General features: G+C 39.9%; 1 protein-coding gene across 1 annotated transcript in view; it reads left to right on the forward strand.

Annotated features, from left to right (window-relative positions):
* MED4 (mediator complex subunit 4) overlaps positions 1 to 24,845 on the forward strand; it is a 37,755-nt gene extending 12,910 nt beyond the window's left edge. Inside the window, exons 3-7 of the mRNA XM_029602871.1 lie at positions 9,178 to 9,348; positions 10,805 to 10,862; positions 16,788 to 16,874; positions 19,052 to 19,183; positions 23,945 to 24,845. Coding sequence (XP_029458731.1) covers positions 9,178 to 9,348; positions 10,805 to 10,862; positions 16,788 to 16,874; positions 19,052 to 19,183; positions 23,945 to 24,117 — 621 coding nt within the window. The 3' untranslated portion in view covers positions 24,118 to 24,845. The remainder of the gene's footprint in view (positions 1 to 9,177; positions 9,349 to 10,804; positions 10,863 to 16,787; positions 16,875 to 19,051; positions 19,184 to 23,944) is intronic.
* Positions 24,846 to 25,275: the final 430 nt, after the last annotated feature.

Consider the following 25,275-nt stretch of genomic DNA (forward strand, 5'->3'; position numbering starts at 1 on the left):
AAAATAGGATAAAACATAAACATTGTCAAGGTAAGTGTAAAACATTGATAAGACAGGCGAAGAGAGAATTTGAAATGAAGTTGGCCATAGAGGCAAAAACTCATAATAAAAACTTTTTAAAAGATATCCAAAGCAAGAAACCTGTGAGGGAGTCGGTTGGACCATTAGATGATAGAGGGATTAAAAGGACTCTTAGGGAAGATAAGGCCATTGCAGAAAGACTAAATGAATTCTTTGCTTCCGTGTTTACTAATGAGGATGTTGGGGAGATACCAGTTCCGTAGATGGAGTTCAGCGGTGATGAGTCAGACGAACTGAACGAAATCACTGTGAACCTGGAAGATGTAGTAGGCCAGATTGACAAACTAAAGAGTAGCAAATCACCTGGACCGGATGGTATGCATTCTAGGGTACTGAAGGAACTCAAAAATGAACTTTCTGATCTATTAGTTAAAATTTGTAACCTATCATTAAAATCATCCATTGTACCTGAAGACTGGAGGGTGGCCAATGTAACCCCAATATTTAAAAAAGGCTCCAGGGGCAATCCGGGTAACTATAGACCAGCGAGCCTGACTTCAGTGCCGGGAAAAATAGTGGAAACTATTCTCAAGATCAAAATCGTAGAGCATATAGAAAAACATGATTTAATGGAACACAGTCAATATGGATTTACCAAGGGAAGTCTTGCCTAACAAATCTGCTTCATTTTTTTGAAGAGGTTAATAAACATGTGGATAAAGGTGAACCGGTAGATGTAGTGTATTTGGATTTTCAGAAGGCTTTTGACAAAGTCCCTCATGAGAGGTTTCTTCGAAAACTAAAAAGTCATGGGATAGGAGGCGATGTCCTTTCATGGATTACAAACTGGTTAAAAGACGGGAAACAGAGTAGGATTAAATGGTCAATTTTCTCAGTGGAAAAGGGTAAACAGCGGAGTGCCTCAGGGATCTATACTTGGACCGGTGCTTTTCAATATATATATGAATGATCTGGAAAGGAATACGATGAGTGAGGTTATCAAATTTGCGGATGATACAAAATTATTCAGAGTAGTTAAATCACAAGCAGACTGTGATACATTACAAGAGGATCTTGCAATACTGGAAGATTGGGCATCCAAATGGCAAATGAAATTTAATGTGGACAAGTGCAAGGTGTTGCATATAGGGAAAAATAACCCTTGCTGTAGTTACACGATGTTAGGTTCCATATTAGGCGCTACCACCTAGGAGAAAAGATCTAGGCATCATAGTGGATAATACTTTAAAATCGTCGGCTCAGTGTGCTGCAGCAGTCAAAAAAGGAAACAGAATGTTAGGAATTATTAGGAAGGGAATGGTTAATAAAAACGGAAAATGTATTCATGCCTCTTTTTCGCTCCATGGTGAGACCGCATCTTGAATACTGTGTACAATTCTGGTCGCCGCATCTCAAAAAAGATATAGTTGCGATGGAGAAGGTACAGAGAAGGACAACCAAAATGATAAAGGGGATGGAACAGCTCCCTTATGAGGAAAGGCTGAAGCAGTTAGGGCTGTTCAGCTTGGAGAAGAGATGGCTGAGGTGGGGTATGATAGAGGTCTTTAAGATCATGAGAGGTCTTGAACGAGTAGATGTGACTCGGTTATTTACACTTTCGAATAATAGAAGGACTAGGGGGCATTCTGATTAGTCTTATATTTAGTTATTTGTACAATTTTTATATACCGTTGCCCAGAATAAAGAGTTCTATCTTAACGGTTTACATAATACATTAACTTAAGACAGTTAAGAAAACAGAAATAAATACAATAAAACATCAATAAAAATAAATAAAATTATTTAAAAACCTAAGCATGAGTAAAGTTAGAAATAAAAGACCATAAAAGCTGCTATAGATTTATAAAAACTCTTGGGCGTTATCTCTGTATGCTTGTAAAAAACACCATGTTTTAAGATCTTTTTTGAACTTCTTTAGATTATCTTGCATTCTCAAATTTAGTGGCAGACTATTCCAAAGCTTCGGTCCGGCTACTGAAATGGCCCTTTCTCTGACTTCGCCCAGGTGTGCTGATCTGACTGTAGGTATTGATAACAAGCCTTTGTTAGATGATCTTAGGTCTCGTTGAGGTAAATGTAATTTAATAGTTGTATTCAACCAATCCGTATTGTCTCCGTAAATGATTTTATGAAGCATACAGAGAGTCTTGTGTTTAATTCTAAATTCCACTGGCAGCCAATGTAATGATTTTAATACTGGAGTAATATGTTCATTTTTCTTTGTGTTCGTCAATATCCTTGCTGCAACATTTTGGATTACCTGAAGGGGTCGAGTAGTGGATTTAGGAAGTCCCAGCATTGTTGAATTACAATAATCAAGCCCTGAAAATACTAACATCTGTAAAACGTATCTAAAATTATATGGAGAAAGTATCTGTTTCAAATGTTTTAAAAGCCTTAATTTATTAAAACCTTCCTTGACTTTTTGGGATATGTGAGCTTTAAAATTTAATTCATAATCGAAAATCAGGCCGAGGTTTCTCGTGGTATCAGTTAAATTAAAACAGGTTTGATCATCTACTATAATTGAGTTTTTTTCTTGATTAAAACTTTTTCTATCTAAAATCATAAAAACAGATTTGTCAATATTTAAAACCAGTTTTAATTGTACAAGTAATTGGCCAATAATTGTAAAAATACATATTTACCATTTTGAAGCTTGATTCAAGGTTACTTTCGATTGGGATTAATAGCTGGATGTCATCAGCATAAATATAATAGGTCAAACCAAGGCCTGTTAATAAGTGACATAAAGGTAATAAATAAACGTTAAACAGGGTGGCTGATAATGATAATCGGAGAAAATTCTTTTTCACTCAATGCACAATAAAGCTCTGGAATTTGTTGTCAGAGGATGTGGTTAGTGTAGCTGGGTTGAAAAAAGGTTTGGATAAGTTCTTGGAGGAGAAGTCCATTAACGGCTATTAAACAAGTTTTTAGCAAATAGCCACTGCTATTAATTGCATCAGTAGCATTGGATCTTCTTAGTGTTTGGTTAATTGCCAGGTTCTTGTGGCCTGGTTTTGGCCTCTTGGAAACAGGATGCTGGGCTTGATGGACCCTTGGTCTGACCCAGTATGGCAATTTCTTATGTTCTTAAGGGGACCCAGCAGTTTTTCATGACATGTCCTTAAAGCTTTTAATACATAACTGTTTTAAGCACATGAATCTTCAGCAGGCAGAGTTGCTCGGTACACGCACGGAAATGCAGAAAAATCAATGAGGAAAATCCTGGAATTCCAACGTAGGACAAATATCAGCAGTTGTAAGGGAAGTTCACCAGTGTGTATATGCAGTCTTGAAAAGGCATACTGGTGAGATTGGGTATATTTTTCAAGTTGATCTATTTCTAATATCCACTGTCTGTTTTTCCACAATTAACTAATGTTCCAGATTTTGCAAGACTGTTATCATGGATGTGGCTTTCCTTCACTATTTATTTGTGTGTAACATTGTCATCATGGAGGCTTGCTGGAAATTTGCTTTATAAATTGTCATGATTCGGTATTGAATTCATTGAGAATACTCTACCTCCAGAAGTTTTGAATCCACTATTGGGAAGATGTGTCCCTTTTTTAATCCATTTAAGCTTCCCCTGAAGAAGCACCTTAGGTGTATAAGGGCACTTGTACGCCATTGTCAATTAGATCTTGATTCCTTTGACAGCGGTGTAAAGTGCTCTTTCATGATTTTGCAGCTTTATGTTTAGTGAAAATAGCTCATTCTGTGGTTTTTGTGGGATATTGAATTTAATGAGCATGTTTAACTAATGATGATTACATGATGATTATAACTGCCTCTTGAAGTTGGAACAACTTTTGGGAATGAACTAGTTTTTTCACTTTTTTTTTTTTTTAAAGTTTTGGTGAAAAGAGTCAAAAAAGGTCTGAATAAGAAATTTTGCTCTTTAGGTGAGTTTCTGTTTTTTTGTATTTATAACTAATGCCACCATTACTTGGATATAAAAGAGCTGGGACTTTGCACTACTGGAGTTTCACACGTGCTGTAACACCAGAAGTTAAGTCTCCATTATCAAGTATCTGATTAAAAATAATTTTAATAGAGGGAGTAGTTTATTTAAATGGAAGCTGTTTTACAAGATCACAGCCTCATGGTAAAATCTCCAACTTGGTTAATTTTGCACATACCTTAACAGGAGTGAACAACGCTCATAAGGCAGGGTATGCTGAGTATGACCGCAGTCTCTCACATTCACTGTCAGTGACCTTCTTTATACTTGCATCGTGCCAAAATTTATTTTTATAATAATATGAAAACATCATGTATTGAAAGCTGATGTTGCTCCGATGCTCTTTTTGTTTACTGGAAAAGCTTGGAAAACCTCATAACATTCTTTCACTTTAACCTCCGATAGTGGTGTAACGGTTGTTTTAAAGTGAGACAATAAGAATGTTTTCGTATTATTATTTTTAGTATTACACATCATATTGTTGCAGTTTACAATATTATAGTTTCAAAATTTTATTTTTAATCAAGGCCGTGGCACCTAATAAACAGGCACTATTTCTGTATCTTTCTGCCATCGTTTGGTACTTGAGGATCTTCTTTCTCTTTCCATATGATCCATAGTAGAGCTGCTTGGTACTGACACTTCTGTCTGCAGGGCTGGTCTTGTGCTTTTCTCCTTTCACTAATTCTGCTTGTCTTGCATTAAGTATTTTGTTTGGGGGGGATGGGGATGTCCCAGGTGATCACAAGGTCTTCATTCTCTCAGGATCATGATCCCAGTGCTTTTCTGGTACTGTGATGCTATAATATTTCCCCAATTTCTAGTGGATGAGATGTGCCCCCTTTATTATTTTTCTGTGTACAGGCATTCTGTGCTAAAATATTTAGTATTTATAGAATATTTATATATTCCTATTCTAATTTTGGCACTTCAAAATATTAATATTCTTTCCCTCCATGTTTCTGCTTTTAAACTTCTTCCACCCCTGCCCCACACAGTAGATGATTTAAGGACTGGAGGAAGGAAATCTGCTCCGGGATTGAACCCTTCAGAGCAGCTTCTCTGCCAGCAAGGAGTTCATTCCCACCTTTAGAACTTGAGGGCATCATCTCAGGAGCCAGAGTCCCATAGGCCGCCTCAGAAAAGTGACTCAAATTGTCTATATTTGGGGGGAAGAGGGGTGGATTATAATTGGAACAATTTGTATGTGTATTGTATGCTTGTTTTGTAAAGATTGTCGGGGAGTTTATATATGTAAAATTGTCATATCTTGAGGTAGTGGGTCAATTACAATAAAAAAGAAGAAAAGTTACTCAAATGTGCACCTCCTGTGCCACAGGGTTATGACCTAGCCCAGTGTTTTTTCCAACCTTTTTCAAGACCAAGGTACACCCACATTTAAAAAAAAAAAAAATGTGACACACCAACCTTCATAGAGTAGGCAATACAGATTTTATTTATTTTATTTATTTATAACTTTTATATACCGACACTCAAATGAATATCACATCGGTTCACATACAACTGGGAGCCAAAAAACTAGTAGGGAGAAAGGAAGGATAAAGTTACAATTAACAAGGGAATCGTAAGGAACGGGGTGAGAATGCGGAACGGTCTAAGGGACCAAGTGAGAGTAATAGCAGGAAGGATACAGCAAACTTAAAACTTTCAGATGTGGAGAGGACTCATTTGGCCGAAGAAAGAGCTAGGGAAGCTCTTCCAGATTTTAAAATGCAGGGAGAGAGTGGGCAGAGACACTTAAACCCATCATAATGAGCGCTCTCTCGCTGTATACACGCACATACGGTGGCTTGCAAAAGTATTCAACCCCCTAAAATGTCATCAGACTTGTGGGTATTACAAATGACACTTGCACAGATTGTTCCAGACAGTATGTTTATTGCAAACCAGTATGCTCTTAAAGTAAATTTTTAAAGTCACAATTCATCATTTCTTTGCATTTTTTTGTGAAATAAAATTAAGACCTGAAAAATGCTGCTTACATAAGTATTCAACCCCTATGCTGTGGAAACTCCAAGTTTACAAAATGAAAGATTATTGCCCTAACAATTGGTGTACAATTGGCCTCTACCTGTGAATCAATTAAAAAAAAAATCAGCTTTTCTGGATAAAAGACGCCCTAATTCCAGTACCTTGTATCTCTCTGTCTCTCTCTCTCTCGTGCTCTGTCTTGCTCTGTCTCTATCTCACAATCATTAAACGAATCATAACAATAAGGGAAATAATAAAATGATCCTGTTCAAAAGTTTGCATACCCTTAGTTCTTAATATTGTGTATTGTCCCCTTTTTGCATCGGTGATTGCTTGCAGCCTTTTGTGATAGCTGTGAATGAGGCCCTTTATTTTCTCCTGTAGTAAAAAGCCTCCAGATCCTGTAAATTCTTTGGTTGTCTAGCATGAACCACATGTTTGAGTTCTCCCCAAAGTGGCTCGATGATGTTGAGGTCAGGAAACAGTGATGGCCACTCCAGAACCTTCAATTTCTTCTGCTGCAGCCCCCGAAGGGTCAGCTTGGCCTTGTGTTTCGGATCATTGTCAGGTCGGAAAGCCCGAGTGCACCCCCATGCGCGGCTTCCTGGCTGATAAATGCAAATTCTCTTCTAATATTGTCTGATAAGATGCTGCACTCGTCCTGCCATCAATTTTGTCTAAATTCCCTGTGCCGCTGTAGCTCACACACCCCCAAATCAGCAGAGATCCACCTCCATGCTTCATGGTAGGGATGGTGTGCTTCTCTTCATAGCTTTTATTGTTGTGACCATAAAGTTCAGTTTTGGTTTCATCACTCCAAATTATTTTGTTCCAAAAATTTTGAGGCTTCTCTAGGTGCTGTTTGGCATATTGTAAGCGGGTTGTTTTGTGGAATAGGTGCAGCAATGGATTTTTTTTTTCTGGCAACTCAACCTCGCAGCCCATTTTTGTTCAAGTATCTCCTTATTGCGCCTGCTGAAACACCTTCACCACTTTGCTTCAGAGAAGCCTGTATAGCAGTAGAAGTTGCTTGTGGATTTTTCTTTGCATCCTGACAAATTTTCTGGCAGTTATGTTTGAAATCTTACTTGGTCTACCTGGCTGTGGCTTGGTATTAACAGAACCCATAATTTTCCACTTCTTGATTATGTTTGGCATTTTCTAATCTTTGGATATCTTTTTATATCCTTTTCCTGATTTATAAAGTTAAACTACTTTTGCTTTCCCCTTGCTTTATTAATCACCAAAGTCTGTGCAGCCCTGAATGAAATGCAGAAGCTTTTCTCAAGAGCTAAGAAACTCATTGATTGTAATTAGTGTCTGTATATAAATAATCGCACAAGGTGCAGGTATGGATACCTCCCCTTCATTGCCATCTCAACCTGTGTGGGTCAGCTTGAGTGTACATTATCATCCCAAACATTCAATGGTATGCAAACTTTTGAACAGGACCATTTTATTATTTCCCTTCTTGCTATGGTTTGTTTAATGATTTTGTTCGGTTCTGTGATGCAAAATAGTTTAATTTGAATCATATTAAAAAGAACAAACATGTTTTGTCTGATCACTCCTTTTCTTAAAATGCTACACATCTTACAAATTCTGCCAGGGGTGTGTAACTTACAAGCACAACGATATATATCTATATCTATATATCTATCTATATCTATGCAGGAAAAGGGAGAAGTCTGTGTGATGTGAGCAGCTGGCTAACCCCTAGATTCATCAAATTGCTATAAATATAGCGGAAATAGTGCCCCTGCTTAAAAAAAAAAAAAAAAAAGGCGTGGTTAGGAAAATTTGTAGTTACTGTATTGCATAGATAAATATCACACTGTATATTATCGTGGATCATAACGCACAACCGCAGCTGTTATAGAGAGAGAGACTGACTCTGTATAGCATCAATATGACATGCTATCTATGTAGCTCTGTAAGAGGGGACACTTTCAACTTGGGGCAGGTTTGGGGGGGGTGGTTTTACGTACACAGAGGAATTAACTGTAAATTTGAAATGACTGAATTTCTATTAATTGAATCAATGAAAGATTTGACTGCTTTGTACAAATCAACTCCTCTTGTTGGTACCTTTCATTGATTCAAATGATAGAAATTCATCAGTCATTTCAAATTTGCAGTTAATTCTTCTGATTGTATATGTAAAACCACACCCCCAAAACCCATCCTGAGTTGAGCGTCCCCTCTTCCAGTGCTATATAGATAGCATGTCATAATGAATCTCTATAGAGGCGCGCTCTCCCTCTCCCTTGCGATAAAAACATGTTCCCCGGTAAAACAAGGCTAACGCAGGTAGAACGCAAAGAAAAAAAGTGTAATTATTTCTGATATTAAATCCCATGTTAGTGTGCATTACTCTACCGCATTCCGCGCTAGCAGACCCTCATTTCCATTAACTCTTCCCCAACCCCTCCCACTTGCATACTAAATTTACAATTTCCATATTAACATGCGTTGCGATATTTATTGCGCGTGAGAGGGCACTACCGTATTTTCATGAATGAACCGGTCAGTTACCTTGACTGCCATGCAGCTGCCAGAGTTCCTCCTTTGTGCTGCTCCCACTACACAGTCCCATTCGGTGCTCAGTGCATGCTGTCTTCATCTTCACTCTACCTGGGGATGAAACAGAGGCTGGAATGACTCAAAAGGAGGGGACTCGGGAAGAGGAAGATGAGCGAGTTCGCTGCTCAAAGTGGGGCCTGGCTATTTGAGCCCTCCATGCTGCTTTATTAATTCCCACACTTCAGGTAGGAAAGAAGAAACAAGCCCATGTTCTCTGAAAGGGGCTCCTTTTATGTGCCTCTTGTTGCAGAGAGCAGAGCCCAAGTGCTGCTGTGGAACTGAGGATCAGACGGTGATGTCTTCCTGTAGCACATCTAACCAGGTCTGAAGGCACATCAGGGTGCCATGGTGCAATGCTTGGGAAACGCTGGCCTAGCCAAAGGGCTGGTCTCATTTATAGTAATAGTCCTAAAATAATTTGCAGAAGTCCTCCTTTAAAAATAAACATATGCTAGCAGGGTGCAATGCAGAATTTTAGAAAGAGGCAAAGTTTGCCTCAAAGTGAAGGGGAAAATATTTTTTTTAATTTACACATAGTTTAATCCTTCTAAGCAAGCTAATCCCACACTAATACACATGTTCCCTGGCAGGTTCTGGAGTTGCTGATTCAGCGAGATGGGGAGTTTCAGGAGTTGATGAAACTGGCATTTGATCAAGGAAAGATTCACCATGAAATGCAGCTCTTGGAGAAGGAAGTTGAGAAGAGAGACAATGACATTCAGCAGTTGCAGAAGCAGCTGAAAGAAGCTGAGCACATCTTGGTAAGTGCCCATGACCTGCTGCTCTCCTAGTACCCCAGACTGCAGGAGTCCGGTTTCATTAAGTGTAGGTAGATTGCGCTTCCTTGCAAAAGATATTAGATATGGTGGAGACTACAACAATTTTCCCTTATTCTCCGCACATGTTTCTCTAAACATATCAGTTTTTCCGTTATTCCTTCATACCAAGCTACTCTTTGCCTCCATCTTTATGTTCTTGGGAGCGGGTGGGAGCTTTCTTTATTCACGACTACCTGGAGATTTTTCCCTCCCATGATTTCTAGTCTGGTTATGGCAGCAATGTGCCCTCCTTTGTTTCCATCTTGAAAAAACTTACACAGAACCATAGCCTTCTCCATATATCTTCCATCCTTCATTTTGTGTTAAATCCTTTAAAATCCATCTGTCCTAGAAAAACAAGAAACTTGAAATAGCTGGAAACTCTAATGCTGCCAGGCTTATTTTCATAATTTTGTTCATATGTTAAATTCCAGAAGATCCAATAAATTCTCTCAGCTGTACATAACTATTGTCCGCTGTTGAAGTTGGATGTTTTGCGCAGAAGCTCGGGTTGTGTTGCTATATTGGAGACAGTTAGTCTGGCAATATATGAAGGGAATTCTAGTTTTTAAACAACTGAAATTTATATTAGGTGACAGGAATGTTCGATTTTCTAACAATTGATAAATCACTGTCAATAAAAGCGTGCCAGTGTATTTCCAAATCATCCAAAAATACCCAAGGCACATTAGTAATATTTATTATAAAATTGTCCAAAAATTTTGTAATTATTTTTCATCACTTTATTTTTTTTTAATATTTAGATTTTACATTGTTTATAAAAAAAATAAAAAATTATCATATATCCCAAGCATTTTCTTAAATCTCCTTTAATATATTTTCTCAATATCTTGTTTGGCAAGATAAGTAACAGTATTGTTGTTTTATTGACTCTAAAAATAAAAAACTGCTACATTTTTAAGTATGAAACCCAAGCATTATTGAATATCATGGGAGGATAACCATTTATTACTGGTTATAAAAAAAACAAAAACATTTTTTGAAGAATTAAATAAGAATTTCTTGGAAAGGGTTTTTTTTGTCCTGTGATGGCAGCTTGAATGCAAGCTCAATGCTAGAAACTGCAGAAGTTTGTTTTCTGCAGTGGCTGTCTGAGGTTTTCCCTTTCTGTGAAGAAGAAGCATTCATGATAAATTGAGAAAATATATTAAGGGAGATAACTGGTGGATTCTTAGGATATATGATAGATTAGAAATTGTTTATAAAATTAAAAAATATCAAAAATAAGAAAATGATTTTAAACATTTAGATGATTTTATAATAAATATAACGTATTTTTGGACCATTTTCTAACAATGACATACTAAAAGAACAAGAATATACATGTGAGCAATTTTTTGGTTTGCCTTTTTTTTTCTTTTTCTTTTTTCCTTACCAGGCAACAGCTGTTTATCAAGCAAAGGAGAAATTGAAATCGATAGAAAAAGCACGAAAAGGTCAGTATCTTCGGTGATCCTGTGATAGAGATGGAGGAGGCATAGTCAAATGGATAAAAAAAAAAAAAAATCTTATGTTGAAAAGTTAATAAATTGCTTTTGTTTATAAATGCATGTGGATGATCTAACTGTGAATATTTTGGTATTTCAAATGCAGAATTGAAGCAGCATAGATAAATTAAAGGTGTTCTTTTTTTGTGATATCTTGCCATTTATTTTGTGTTTTATATAATGCCACTCCATTGAGCCCAAATAAGTCTTGTTTTCTAATGTATTTGTGTTTTTTTCACCATTAATTAAAGCATGATTGGGTTTTTTTGTTTTGTTTTGTTTTTAAATATGTAATACAAAAATTAGTACAAGTGACTTGGAGTTTCTGAAAACAGATATACCTATATCGATAGATTAAGAACATAAGTGTAATGCTGGGTCAGACCAAGGGCCATCGAGCCCAGCATTCTGTCTCCAACAGTGCCAGTCTGGGAAACAAATACCCATCTGATCCCCAATAGTTAATCGTTTCTTGTATCACATTCCCAGGGATAACCGCTAGCTTTTCCAAGCCTGCCTTGCAACTGTTCATGGACTTTTCCTTCAGGAACTTTTCCAATCCTCTTTTTTGAAGCTCATTATGTTAGTTGGCTTGACTGTATCCTCCAGAACAGATTCCACAGCTTTGTGTTCTGACTGAAAAGATACTTACTACAATTTGTTTTAAATCTTCCGTTCCTGAACATACCCAGATCAGTCCAGAAAAGTGGGTTGTGCATTCCTACCAGCAGATGGAGGCAGAGAACAATTAGAACTTTGGGCACTGCTACATAACGAGAGTGCCACCTGCAGTCCCTCAGTATTTCTCCGACTCCAGCAGCTGGTAGAGATGCACTCCTGCAGTCTTCCTAGTTTCTTAGTTATTTTTTTAGTTTGGAGTTTAAAGAGATTTTTTCTCTTTGATTAGGTTGCTTCCTGAGGTGTTAGGCACCTTTTTGGGCCATTCCTCAGTGGAAGGCGGGCATCCGGGGGGTTGGATACCCCTGTCTAGGTCTCACCCGCTTCAGCTCGGTGGTGGAAAGCTAGGGGCTCCTGACTACTCCTCACCAAGGCTGCTTTACCTGCTCCTTCTCCTCCTCCACTAATTTGGCTCCGTAAATGTTTTTGTAAAAAAAAACAAAACAAAAAAGTTTAGCTGGCAACCATCTTTCTCCTTTGAGGTAAGGAGTCGGTGCACTGGGGGTCTGCTTATAGCGGCTGTTTCGGGAGTTTGGCGGCGTGTTCCTTCAGCTCCCGGGGCTCGGGTGTTCCCTGAAGGGAGAGGGTGAGTTGGCTTTGCGCCCGTTTGTGCCAAGTTTCTCCGCGTTTTCAGCACTGCTCGTGCTGTTTGGACTGCCGGCATTGAATTTTTTATTTATTTCTTCCTGTGCCGACTGACAGCGCGCCTTTTTCCAGCAGCAACTTTTTCCCCTCACAGTTCGACCGCATGGCTGCGCGATCTGTGTTATGGGCCTTCGCTCAAAATCGCCAGCCTGCCGCGTGTTTTCATGGAGTGTCCCCTAGACCTAGTGCTGTTTGAAAGGGTTAATAACCATTCCCCATTTACCTGTTCCACCCCACTCATGATTTTATACATTTCAATCAGAATCCTTATCAGTTGTCTTTTCCAAGTTAAAGAGCCCTAATCTGTTAAGCCTTTTTCCATCCCCTTTATCATTCTTGTCACCCTTCTCTGTACCTTTTCTGTGTCCACTGTCTTTTTTTGAGATGGGGCAACCAGAACTGCACACAGAGCTGAAGAGGTCAGTATATTGTTCACATGGACTCGGAGATCCTTTTCCTGGGTGGTGGTTTCTAACACTGAACCCAGCATCGAATACTTGAAGTTGTAATTATTTTTCCATAAGTGCATTACTTTGCACTTGTCCACATTTAAAGTGTGTTTGCCATGTGAAAGCCCAGTCTCCTAGTTTCACAAGGTTCTTCTGCAATTCTTCACAATCCGCTACCATTTTAATGACTTGAAACAATTTTGTGTCATTTGCAGATTGTCACCTCACTCGTGGTTCCTTTCTCCAGATCATTTATGAATACAGTAAATAGCACAGGTCCCGATACAGACCCCTGGGGCATTCTACTCAAATTTATCCATTTGCAAAACTAACCATTTAGTCCTACCCACTGTTTCCTGTCTCTTATCCACTTACCAATCCACAATAGGCCTTCTATCCCATGACCTCCCAGTTTCCTGTGGAGTCTCTCATTACAGATTTTGTCAGATACCTTCTGAAAATGAAAATATATTCTATCAACTGGCTCATCTTTGTCTGCATGTTTTACACACACACACACACACACACACATACATCTAGTAAAATGGCAAGGGAAGACTTCCCTTTGCAAAACCCATGTTGACTCTCTCCCATTAAACCATGTCTATTTTATGTGGTCAATTTTATTTTTAAGAATAGCTTTGATCATTTTGCCGACACAGATGTCTGAATCACGGTTCTGTAGTTTCCTGGATCATCTCTGGAGCTCTTTTTTCAAATTGGCATCACATTGGCTACCCTCCAGTCTCTGGTATTGTGATTGTTTGTTTTAAATGATAGGTTGTAAAGCATCAGAAACAAGTCTGCAATTTCAGTTTTGAGTTCCTTCAGAACTCTGGAGTGAATACCATCTGGTCCTGGTGACTTGTTAATTTTCTGTAAAGGTCAGTTATGTTCTCTAGTTTCAGAGTGATTCCATCACCATAAAAAAATATGGATATGACCCAGACATCCTCTTCAGTAAACACAGAGGCAAAGAGTATAGAATGGGTACATCTGGCAGTTAGCAGTAGAAAACAAGAGATGATAATGATATAAAGGACACCAAGCCAGACACTCAAAAAAGAATCAATTTGAACCTGCACTCTGATAAGGTTTCCAGTTGGGGAAGTTAAACATTAAATTTTGTAGGTTAATTATATGCTAAACATTTTTTGGACTGCGTGGCTTGACTTCCTTTAGTGTAAAGCATATTATCATATGCTTTGCCCTAAGCTTTACCTCCAGCAGTCTTAACCCTAAAACATAAATATAAACGTAAAATCAGTGCTGCAGAGGTCTGGGGATCCTGGACATACATTGTGTAGACTGAAAGGAAACATGGCAGTCATGGAGCAGAGCAGCACTGCCCATTGATTTAAAAACCCAACAATCCACAATAAACAAGGAAATGTGTGAATAATTCACGATGGTTATGACAATGTTTGTTACATAAATATATATGTAATAAATACATTAAACATTGGCATGAAGAGGTAACCACATGGTTAGAGCAGAGGGCTGAGAATCCAGGGTTCAAATCCCATTGCTACTTCTTGTGACCTTGGATAAGTCACTTCACCCTCCATTGTCTTAAGTACAAACTTAGAGTGTACATTTACAAAGGTGCAATAAGGGTATAATGCACATAACATAGTGTTTATTGCATGATGATTGTGATATCACTTTATTTTTTTTTAATTCACCCCCTTATTGAAACTAGCTTGATTTGCATGCTTTACATTTACTAATGCATGCAAAGTAGCTAACATGTAGGAAATCCTAACCAAATAACATGGCTTGCCTTAAAAAAAAAAAAAAAAAAAAAAAAAGCTTCATTATTTTAATGAAAATTGAGGAGCTGTAGTTAAAACATCACAGGGACATTAAAGCTGATTGGCATCATTTTGGGAACTCTGGGCCACCACTAGACACAAGGGATGTCTTCACAAAGTATGGGGGGAAGGCCACTTTCTTTTACCTAAGTTGGACGCCTGGAGATAGGGGGACCCCTAGACACCAGGGATTTGATTCTATAGATGTGGAAGCAGGGAGAGATTCCGTGTCTGAGGGCTAAAAACTGGGGGGGGCGGGATATTTTATTCAAAGCAGAGAGGTTTAGGGACAGGGTGGGGTGTTGTCACACACCATTCAAAAGATGTTTTTTTTTTTTTGTTTTGTTTTTTTATGCGGGGCCACCTCAACAGGCAGCAGGGAAGGGAGTGGACAGGCGTCTGCTATGATCCCTGGATGGTATTTTAGATGTTGGGAAGGGGCCATGTTAGGGCTGATGCTGGCCCTTTTAGAAGATGGTGGCCATATGTGAAGGGGGCTTCCATTGGGTGTTTTCTCACTTTCCTTGTGATATTTTTTCTCATGGAATTTTTCTGTGAAAAAAAATATAAGGAACTCATCATGATATTTTTTTGTGGGAGGGGAAAAATGTTACAGAAATGCCCTCCCGTGATAAAATATCAAGGCTTAGTAAATGAACTCTTAGGGGTACATTTTAAACGGCGCGCACGCGTACTTTTGTTCGTGTAACCGGCGCGAGCAAAAGTACGCCGGATTTTAAAACATACGCGTAGCTGCGCATATCTTTTAAAATCCGGGGTCGGCGCGCACAAGGCTGCACAAAATCGGCAGCCTGCGCATGCCGAGCCGCGCAGCCTGCCTCAGAGGGAACTTTTTTTTTGTCCGTCCCCCCCTACCTTTTTCGATGGAATTACGCCTGCTGCTGGTGTGCGCCAGCTGACCAGGCCCCAACACAGGCTGCTGTGTCGGGGCACTCTGCCACGCCCCCGGACTGCCCCGGACCGCAGACACGCCCCCCGGACCGCCCATTTTAGCAAGCCCCGGGGCTTACGCGCGTCCCAGGGCTTTGCGCGCACCGGCGGCCTATGCAAAATAGGCATGCGTAAATCCGGCAGGGCTTTTAAAATCTACCCCTTAGATTGTAAGCTCTCTAGGGAAGGACTCATGTACTATATCTAAATTGAAATTCATCAAGAGCTCTGATTTGAAAAAGCAATTACAGTAAATCTAAATCCAAATTTGAGTTAATTCTTCCTATTCTCCTATAAGCAAAACTGGCAGTGCAGTTTTAGAAATGTTCAGTGACATCACCGTGTGCTTGGACTCCCCTTGATTTTAACTGACTTGAACCAGCCTGTTTCTCTATAGGAAAGAAAGAGTTTACATCAAGGCTGTATGAAACACTGGGCATTCTACTATCTGAGGCACAAATTTGAATAAAATTGATTATAGGGTGGAGTGGGGGAGACAGTTTCCTTATAGGAAAGTGGCCTATCAGAGACACAAATTTAATTTTTGTTGAAGAGGGAAGACAATTCAACTTTTCAGATTTGCAGTGTTCTAATAGCTGCCTTAGTCTGGAAGAAAATGTCAGAAGTTAACAAAAAATGACTTATATGGTCTCAAATGCTCATGTACAACATCTTTAAAGTAATTCTCATGTTAGTCAAACAGAAAATGTTAAAGTTTGCAAGAATCCTAGAACTATCCAGGATTGGGTTAAACCGATAGATGTGAATCGGTTATTTACTCTTTCAGATAATAGACTAGGGGGCACTCCATGAAGTTAGCATGTGGCACATTTAAAACTAATCGGAGAAAGTTTTTTTACTCAATGCACAATTAGACCCTGGAATTTGTTGCCAGAGGATGTGGTTAGTGCAGTTAGTATAGCTGTGTTTAAAAAAGGATTGGATAAGTTCTTGGAGGAGAAGTCCATTACCTGCTATTAAGTTCACTTAGAGAATAGCCACTGCCATTAGCAATGGTTACATGGAACAGACTTAGTTTTTGGGTACTTGCCAGGTTCTTATGGCCTGGATTGGCCACTGTTGGAAACAGGATGCTGGGCTTGATGGACCCTTGGTCTGACCCAGTATAGGCATTTTCTTATGTTCTTAAACCCACCAGAACCTGGTTTTTACACCTGGACTTGAATCACACATTCACCAGTTGTACAGTTCATGCCATTTTATCTCCTAGGACAAGCTTACAGTATTTTATAAAGAAAGCTTCCTATTAGTAATAGAAATCTTAAGTCTTGTACCATGAAAACAGGGCGGTAATCTTGCTTTTTTTTTTTTTTTAGGCGCTGTCTCCTCTGAAGAGATAATCAAATATGCACATCGAATCAGTGCCAGTAATGCGGTGTGTGCTCCTCTGACGTGGGTACCAGGTATGTGGCCTGATTAAGAACGGTGCAAGAGTATTAGGTGCCCTAGGCAAAACCTAGGCCTGATGTCCTCCCCCACCCCTCTCATACCCTCTCCATACACAATTAAAAATTATGCATTTATAATAATAGATTTACATGAACATTTAACTACAGTCTTGTGAGGTAAAAATATCACTTACATGTATATTATACTTGCATGAAGTGCTGTAAAGACCCTTGGTATTGGTATTAGGACTATTGTAATGTGTGTTGGGTATGGGCTTGGCCCTCAAAGCCACTTGTAAACTGGATTACAATTTCAGTATAAGTAAATCTCTATATCAAAACTGCAATAACTGCCAGCACTCAAACACTAACAACCCTACTTATGAAAAGACAACACTGCAATTATTACACCAGACACTAAAAAGCCAATACACCTACTGTTAGGAAAACAGAAAAAGCCAAGCTGCTACAGATACCTCCACACTAGCAGAATATGTCAGCTCAGTCACATATGCAAAATACAAACAGATCATCACAAAAATGCAGAATAAAGTAACCATAAAGTATTAATACAAACTTGCAGACAAAATCTGAACTGTTAACTGCAACAGGTCAGACTATTATGCAGTGCAACAACGGAAAAACAGAAATATTACAATGCCTGAAATAACATCAAAATCAGTAAATATAAATCAATAGAAGTAAAACCATACTAATAAAAAGAATATTTCAAAAAAGCTGACAAATAGAACATCTAATAATTTAAAACTCATAAATTTTCCAAAGTCCACTAAAATATTTCAAACACCATTTAAAACTTAAAAAGGATAAAAAAAAAATCCCTGGTTGTTCATACCTGGGATCTTTTGATTTCCAGATGCCTTGAGATTGTCGTGGATTAGCAGGGGAGAGGTAGAGGTTGTTCCTCACTATCTCTCTCTATCATATATGCACACATGCTGTCACATATACAGAGATGCTCTTTCATACACACACACTCACACTCATTCATTTCCTCCCCCCTCCCCAGTAGATGTACAAGTCCAGCGACATCATCTTCTTTCGGCCCCCATGGCAGAAGAACTCTTCATTTTTTTTGAGGCAGCGGGAGCTGATGCTGCTCAGTTTCCTATGTGGGGGGGAGAGAGGTGGCGCTGTTGCTTTACCTCTGGCGTTTGATGCCTCTTCCTGCGATGGCTCGGGGGATGCGCCTGTGTGGAGATGGAGGCAGGGGCGCTGTTGCTGTTTCTCGAACACTGTGCAAACTTGGGGCCAATGCTGCCTCTTCCTGAAACGGTCTGGGGGGTGCGCTGTTCTTTCTCCTGCATGGCCTCTTCTTCGTCCCGCCTGCACGGACCCACCACTTCCTCTTCTGGGCCACGTGGGCAGGAAGATGGAGAAGTCATGCCATCGCCACCCCCAGACCAGTAGCGCCCTAGGCAGCCGCCTAGTCCGCCTAATGTTTCTACTGGCCCTGTCTCTATCAACTTAAGTTTGTAGGTCACTCAGATGTTCAGAATGAATCGCATGCAACAGCATGTGATGTCGTGAATCGCATGCAACACTAAAGGCATGTCAAGTAGCAACTTGTATGGATGAGTAGATTGGTTGCAGCCTGTCCTGAATCTCTCCTTTGATCCCTGGAACACATTAAATTGTAATCATTTTTTCTTGCACATAAAATGGTAAATCTCCAGGAAGACAGGTTAAGTAAACATGACTTACTAATAGTAAAAGACATGGTGTTTGATTCCATCTACACCAGTTTCCCAACCCTACTTGAGGCACACCTAGCTGGTCTGAATTTTGGGATTGCCTCAATGAATATGCAAGAGAGAGATTTACATGCATTGATGTCATGCAAATTTATTATAAATATCCTGAAAACCAGACTGTGCCTCCAGGAGAGGGTTGGGATACACTGATCTGCACTACACATTTGCACCATGGAACCAGTGATCCATGTGTCCAAAGCACTAAAATTGGTCAGTCTCATTGTTTGAAATTATAGCCCCCATCACACACACACACCTCAGGCTGCAAACATTTAAGTTAAATGTTTTATGTTGCAGTGGAGAATAAATTGACTTCCTCCGTAAAACAATGTTTACAAGAAAATAAGATTTATGATGCATATCAAAGCTCTTTTGCTAAGAGATTGTTTTTGTAATATATATTTAAATGTGGTTTAGGTGATCCACGCCGCCCATATCCCACAGACCTGGAGATGAGGAGTGGTCTGCTGGGACAGATGAGCAATCTGCCCACCAATGGAGTGAACGGACACTTACCTGGGGATGCGCTGGCAGCAGGGAGGCTTCCAGGTGAGAGCAGAATGCATTTATTTGCACCAAGACTCTTCCAATTAGCCTTTTTTCTAAAAGCACAAATGCATCATTAGCAATAGGTAATGAAAAACAATTTAACAGCTGTGTTTATAATCTTGTCAAATAAGGTCGATCCTAGCATTTGGCAGTAAGCAGCTTCAGTTAAGCTAAGACTGCAGTGCTGTAGCATTTTCTTGGGTTTTGAAAATTATCCTCCTGCACCTTGTTCTGATGATACTTTAAAATATTGTAGTAAGATGATACCTATTTATTGGCCAATTTAAATTCTTTTTAATGTGTTTACTGTGTGTGTAGTGGATGCTTGTTCATCCTGTTTTAAAATTGCAGGTGTATTACTACAGTCTGTTGCATTTAAGAATTGCTTATGTATAGTATGTTCTGCTTTTGTTGCTGTCATTTAATAGGCTAGGTTAATTGTATTGATATTGTATAATGTTGCATTTGTATAATTTTACCTCACATTGAGCACTATTTCTGTTGGAAGCACATTTCATTTCACTGTGCTGGGACTATATTGAGTTAGCTTGTACTGAATTGTTTTGAGCTACTAGGGCTTCTATATTGTTTCCTCCTCCTGTGTGAGTTGAGTTGCTCATTGCTTACTGCCAGCCTCTTTACTGAGGAGGATGTTGGGAACATAGCCCTACTGGAAACCTTCTTTGAGGATGATGATTCTGAGTAGCTAACTGACGTAATGGAGGATGTAATAGATCAAATTGACAAACTAAAGAGTAACAAATCACTGGAATGAGATGGTATCCATGCTGGAGTCTTGAAAGAACTCAAACCTCTTACTAGTAATCTGTGACATCATTTAAAACTGTACCAATGTAACACCAATTTTTAAAAAGCTCCATGAGTGATCAGGGAAACTATAGATTAGTAAGCTTGCCAACCCTGCTGGGAAAATAATAGAATCTATTTTTAAGGACAAAATTATTGGCCATTTTCATAGCATTCAGACAGGTTACTCCATACCAGTGGGTTATGCACTTCTACCAGCAGATGGGGATAGAGCAAAGCTGACGTTACAGTATATATACCCCTGCACTGACAGCCCACCAGTATTCTCAGTCTCCAGCATTTCCCTATAGCGGATTGCTTGGTGTTTTTTTTAAAGAGAAGAAGATTTACGCACCTCTTTGCCTGAGGTGATAACCTTAAGGTCCCTCTCTGTCGAGTGCCTTGGTTCGGTAGCTGGTTTTTCGGCATGGACTTACCGTATTTTTCGCTCCATAAGACGCACTTTTTTCCCCAAAAGTGGGGGGAAATGTGTGTGCGTCTTATGGAGCAAAAAATATGGTATTTGCCAGGGAGAACAGCTGAAAGGCTAGTGGATGCAGGAAGCTGAGCATGGTGGTGAAGGCATTAGCCCTCTCCCCCTCTCAGCTGGAGACAGACTCTTTACTTGGTGGGGATGAGCTCAGTTCAGGTAAGGATTTGAAAAAAAGTAGAAGGAAATGAGAGAACGGTAAAGTTAGGGATTTCTCTCACTTTCTTTTCTATTCTGGTCTCCGAGCCTCGGTGGGCCAATCTGACGTTTACCTCCGCCTCCATGAGAGAATGGGGAGCCGCAGCAGTTTTGGCAGGTCGTGTGGTCTTTTGGGTTATGCCCCCACTCAGGCTTTGTGAGTTGCGGTAGGCCGTGGTAGCATTCGCGTGCTTTCTTTCTGCGCAGGTCTGCCACAAAATAGTGCCTGACATGGTTTCCTCCATCTGGACTAGGTGGTTGGACATGCAAGTTTTGAGCATCCATCGTACCTCTGCTGCCGGAAGAATGGCTTCAGGGATAACATCCAGGCAGCAGCTGTGGCTGAGCTGTTGTTCGGCCAATACAATTTCAGAGTTTAATCTTACGGACTTGCCCCTGAAAGGATCACTCTTGTTTGGGCGTGACTTAAAAAAAAAAAAAAAAAAAAGGCCCCAAATAAAACAAACCTAAAGATGGCTAAAAAATGAGTCCAGGTGCCTTGGTTGCTAGAAGGGGTTCACTGTCAGGAGTTTATACCACAGGGGCTCTGCAGTGCAGAGGAGACTCTGGGTCATCACATGTCTGGCAGTGCATGCTGTTCGGCTGGCATGCTTGTGGTTTGCTGATCGCTTGTAGGGCTAAGTGGACCGAGTAAGATCAGACTATTTGACGACAGTGATTTATGTCAATTGCTAAGGAAGTGCTAAAAGCCAGCAAGAGTCGCAGGACATAGCCCAGCTCAGGGACTTGGCGGAGGTAGATCTTCAGGAGATCTCTGCCTTCCACATGGTGGGAAAGGGCAATGCAAGAGCCATTTTTCATAGCAGGCGGAGTCTGGATTGAGAGACTGGAAGATGGCAAATGAGTCTTGTCAGCTCAGTGGCCCTCTGGGGCCTTCTGTTTTTAAACTTCTGGCAATATTGCATAGTGCAAAGGCAGGAGTGGCCAGAAGGCAAGCTTCTGTTTGCCTTTTTCCCCATGGCCCATGTTGGGCAGAGTGATTCAAAAAATCAAGACACATGGGATTGGTGCATCTGGTGGCTTCAGGTTGGCATGGGAGGCCGTGGTATACACAATTGTGGAGGTTCCTGGTGAACTCTCCTTCCGGTTTACGATCAACAGGGACCTGTTTTTGGGTTTGTTTTTTTTTTAACAGAGATCCGGCTTGATTTTGTCTTATAGTATGGCCTTTGAAAGGGCTCTGTGGCTGAAGCATGGGAATTCCACTGCTGTGCTTTCCACCTTGCTTCAAGCGCAGACATTTTCCACTTCTTTAGCTTACGTTAGAGTTTGGAGTAAGTTTGAGGCATGGTGTGAGGAATGAGGCATGCTTCTTCGTTGGATGAAGATTCTGCTCATTTTGCAATTCTTACAGGATGGGTTCCTTAAGGGCTTGGCCCTTAACTCCTTGAAAGCGCAGGTGGCAGATCTTGCCTGGTTCCAGGGTCAGGTGAATGGTAGACCCTTGTCAGCCGTTTCGGATGTGGTCTGGTTTTTGATGGAGGTGAAACATCTTTGTTCTCCCTTAAAGTTGCCATTGCTCTTATGGAACCTTAATCTGGTTCTAAAACTTTTGGATAAGTTTCACTTTTTGGCCACTGTCTTCTCTTCTTGAGGTTACTGAGTTTGAGGTCGATGTTTTCATGGCAATTTGTTCTGCACGTGGATTTTTGTGCTGCAGGCTCTTCGGCCAGGGACCGTTCCTGTGGGTGTCTCCAGGGGCAGTCCAGCTTCGGTCTATTTCCCTTACAGTGCTGGAAAGGGAAAGAGAGAGAAACAAATGAATATCCTCTGTTGCGGACCTTTGGATGTCGAGGCATCTGATGAGGTAGTTGGAGGTTTCTAAACCTCTCAAGAACACTGACCACCTATTTGTTCTCCACGGTGACAGTAAACAGGGTGAGTTGGTGTCGCGGGCAACCATAGTCCGCTGGATTAAGGAAGTTATCACAGTCATGTATGTGTGAATACTGAGCAGCTTATTCCACTAGGGCTCGAGCAGTGTCATGGGCAGAGCTTCAGTTGTTTCACATCAAGTTTTACCGAGCTATGATGTGATCTTCCATTATTTACCTTTCTAGGTTTTGCTACCTGGATGTGCAGACTTGGGAGGACGTAGCCTTTGAGCATGCAATGTGGGTTGGACTGAGGGCAGCCTCCTGCTGTATTCGGGAGTAGCTTTGGTACATCCCACTGGTGTGGATTAGCTTGTCTGAATGCTAAGAAATGAGAAATTACTACTTACCTGATAATTTCCTTTTCTTTAGTGAAGACAGGTTAATCCACCTTCCTGCCCTTGGCTGCTGCTCTGTGGTCCTATTGTCCTGAGTGGCTGAGTTTCTGGGGATGACTGGTGTCAGTTTTTCAGTCGCTAGATTAGTGATGATACCTTCTTTGGCAGAGCTCAGAGTTTCCTGTTATCTGACTGGTGATAGTTTATAATCAAATATTGTTGGTCTGTTTACAGTTGGCTTTTGCAGAGAATACTGGCTGTCTCCATTGCTGGTAGAAGTGCATAACCCACTAGTGTGGATTAACCTGTCTTCACTAAAGTAAAGGAAATTATCAGGTAAGTAGTAATTTCTCAATACACAATGGGGGAAGGGTCAACATGGTTCTAGCAAAGGGAAGTAAAAAAGTTATGAAAGAGGAGGCAGAGTCCTATTGTGGATTGGTAACTGGTTAAGAGAGGAAACAGAAGGAAGAACTAAATTGTTATCTTTTCAAATGGAAAAAGATCATTATTGGAATACCACAAAGATCTGTACTGGGACCTGTGCTGTGTAACATATTTATAAATTATCTAGAATAAGGAGTGAGGTGATACAATTATTCAAAGTTAAAACAGTAGTGGATTGTGAGGAGCTACAGAAGAACTTTGTGAGATTAGGAGAGTGGGCATCTGAACTGCAGATAAAATTCAATGTGGAAAAGTAGAAAATATTGCACAAAGGGAAAACCGGGCCTTTGTGATCTAGACTGGCCGCTGTTGGAGACAGGATGCTGGGCTTGATGGACCTTGGTCTAACCCAGCATGGCATTTCTTATGCTCAACTCTATTTTAACTGATCCCAGTAAAACAGCACTGCTCTTATTAAAGAGGAGAGACCTACCTGGCTTGTGTTTTTTCCCTAAAGAAGGCATTCTTTTATCTAAACTCTGTTGTGCTAGAAATCTCTAATAATTTCAGCGATGATAGCAAGTAATACATGTTTCCAATAAATACATAAAATATGTGCATTTTGTTGTTGTTTTCCTTTTTTCAGATGTGCTTGCTCCTCAGTACCCATGGCAGTCGAATGACATGTCGATGAACATGCTGCCTCCCAATCACAGCAACGATTTTATGCTAGAGCCTCCCGGACACAATAAAGAGAATGAAGATGATGTGGAGGTCATGTCTACAGATTCCTCCAGCAGCAGCAGTGACTCGGATTAGGGGACTCTGGAGGGAGAAGCCACTCTTGTACCATATTTTCCCACTCACTAACTCATGTCTTTGCTCAGACCAGCTATGGTGGGAAATCCAAAGATGCTGTGTAAAAGGAATGTTGACAAGCAGGAAGACTTTGAATCGGGACTGTAGATATTAAAATGCAGAGTTCACAGAGTTCAGTTGTCCACCAGATGCTTGGTCGAAAACAGTGAAACTGATTGGAATTGCGCATTAATTTTTGTTTTGATCATCTCCTGGACCTTGGAAAAGATTTTAAAGACAGTTTGTTTAGTAAATGTATTCCAAAGTTGGTTTCTTTATTTGCCTTTCTTGGTAAGGCATAGGAGTGTAACTGCTTGTTGAATTCATTAGTGCCTAAGTGTAAAATAACTAAACTGAGACTGGATGAAGTTTGGCAGGACTGAGATTGGTTACACGTTGCTGCTGTGGCAGAGTTGTCTGCTTGGAGGAAAACTACAGAATTTTTGTCTCTAGAAATATTTCATCTGTCAAAAACATTTCTAAGTATTGAAATTGTTAGATTATGGCTTTTTCTTTTATGTGTAAATACATTTTTGAGACTTTTAGTATGCAGTTTATTTCTATTTGATTTTGATATAAATGAGAAGTTCCAGCCAGAACAAAAGGAGCTTACTTTCCAGAACAAGTGTGTGTCTGCATGCCTTTTCCTTCAAAGAAGTAGACTAATAAAAATGACTTATTGAACAAGATGCCTGGAGTCTGTCTGTATAGCTACTCTGAAGCTCTTAAATTACAAAATTGTTTTTCTGTGCTTTGTAGGGTAGCATTCTAGTAGCTTTATTGAGCCTGGAGTAAACTGGTTTTGACACATTTTGTTGAACCAATGTGAGACTTATCCAGAGCTGCTGATATACATGACCTTTTGAGTCTGAATTAGTCCTTTCTTAAATTGATAATTCAGCAAAATACACTACAATAACAAGTTTTAGTAAACCTATAGAAGGAAGATTTTGATTTTAAAAAAAGAAAACAATCACCTGCTTCCCAGGCACTAAATCCATCATATCTGGCTATAATGGTATATCATAACAGAAGAAAGGAGCAGTATGTGAAAGCTTTAGGAGAAATATAAAAGATAACAACTAACAACTTTGTGATTCTCCACTTCCTTCCACAATC

Source organism: Rhinatrema bivittatum, chromosome 5, assembly GCF_901001135.1.
Source record: "Rhinatrema bivittatum chromosome 5, aRhiBiv1.1, whole genome shotgun sequence".
NCBI classification, from domain to species: domain Eukaryota; kingdom Metazoa; phylum Chordata; class Amphibia; order Gymnophiona; family Rhinatrematidae; genus Rhinatrema; species Rhinatrema bivittatum.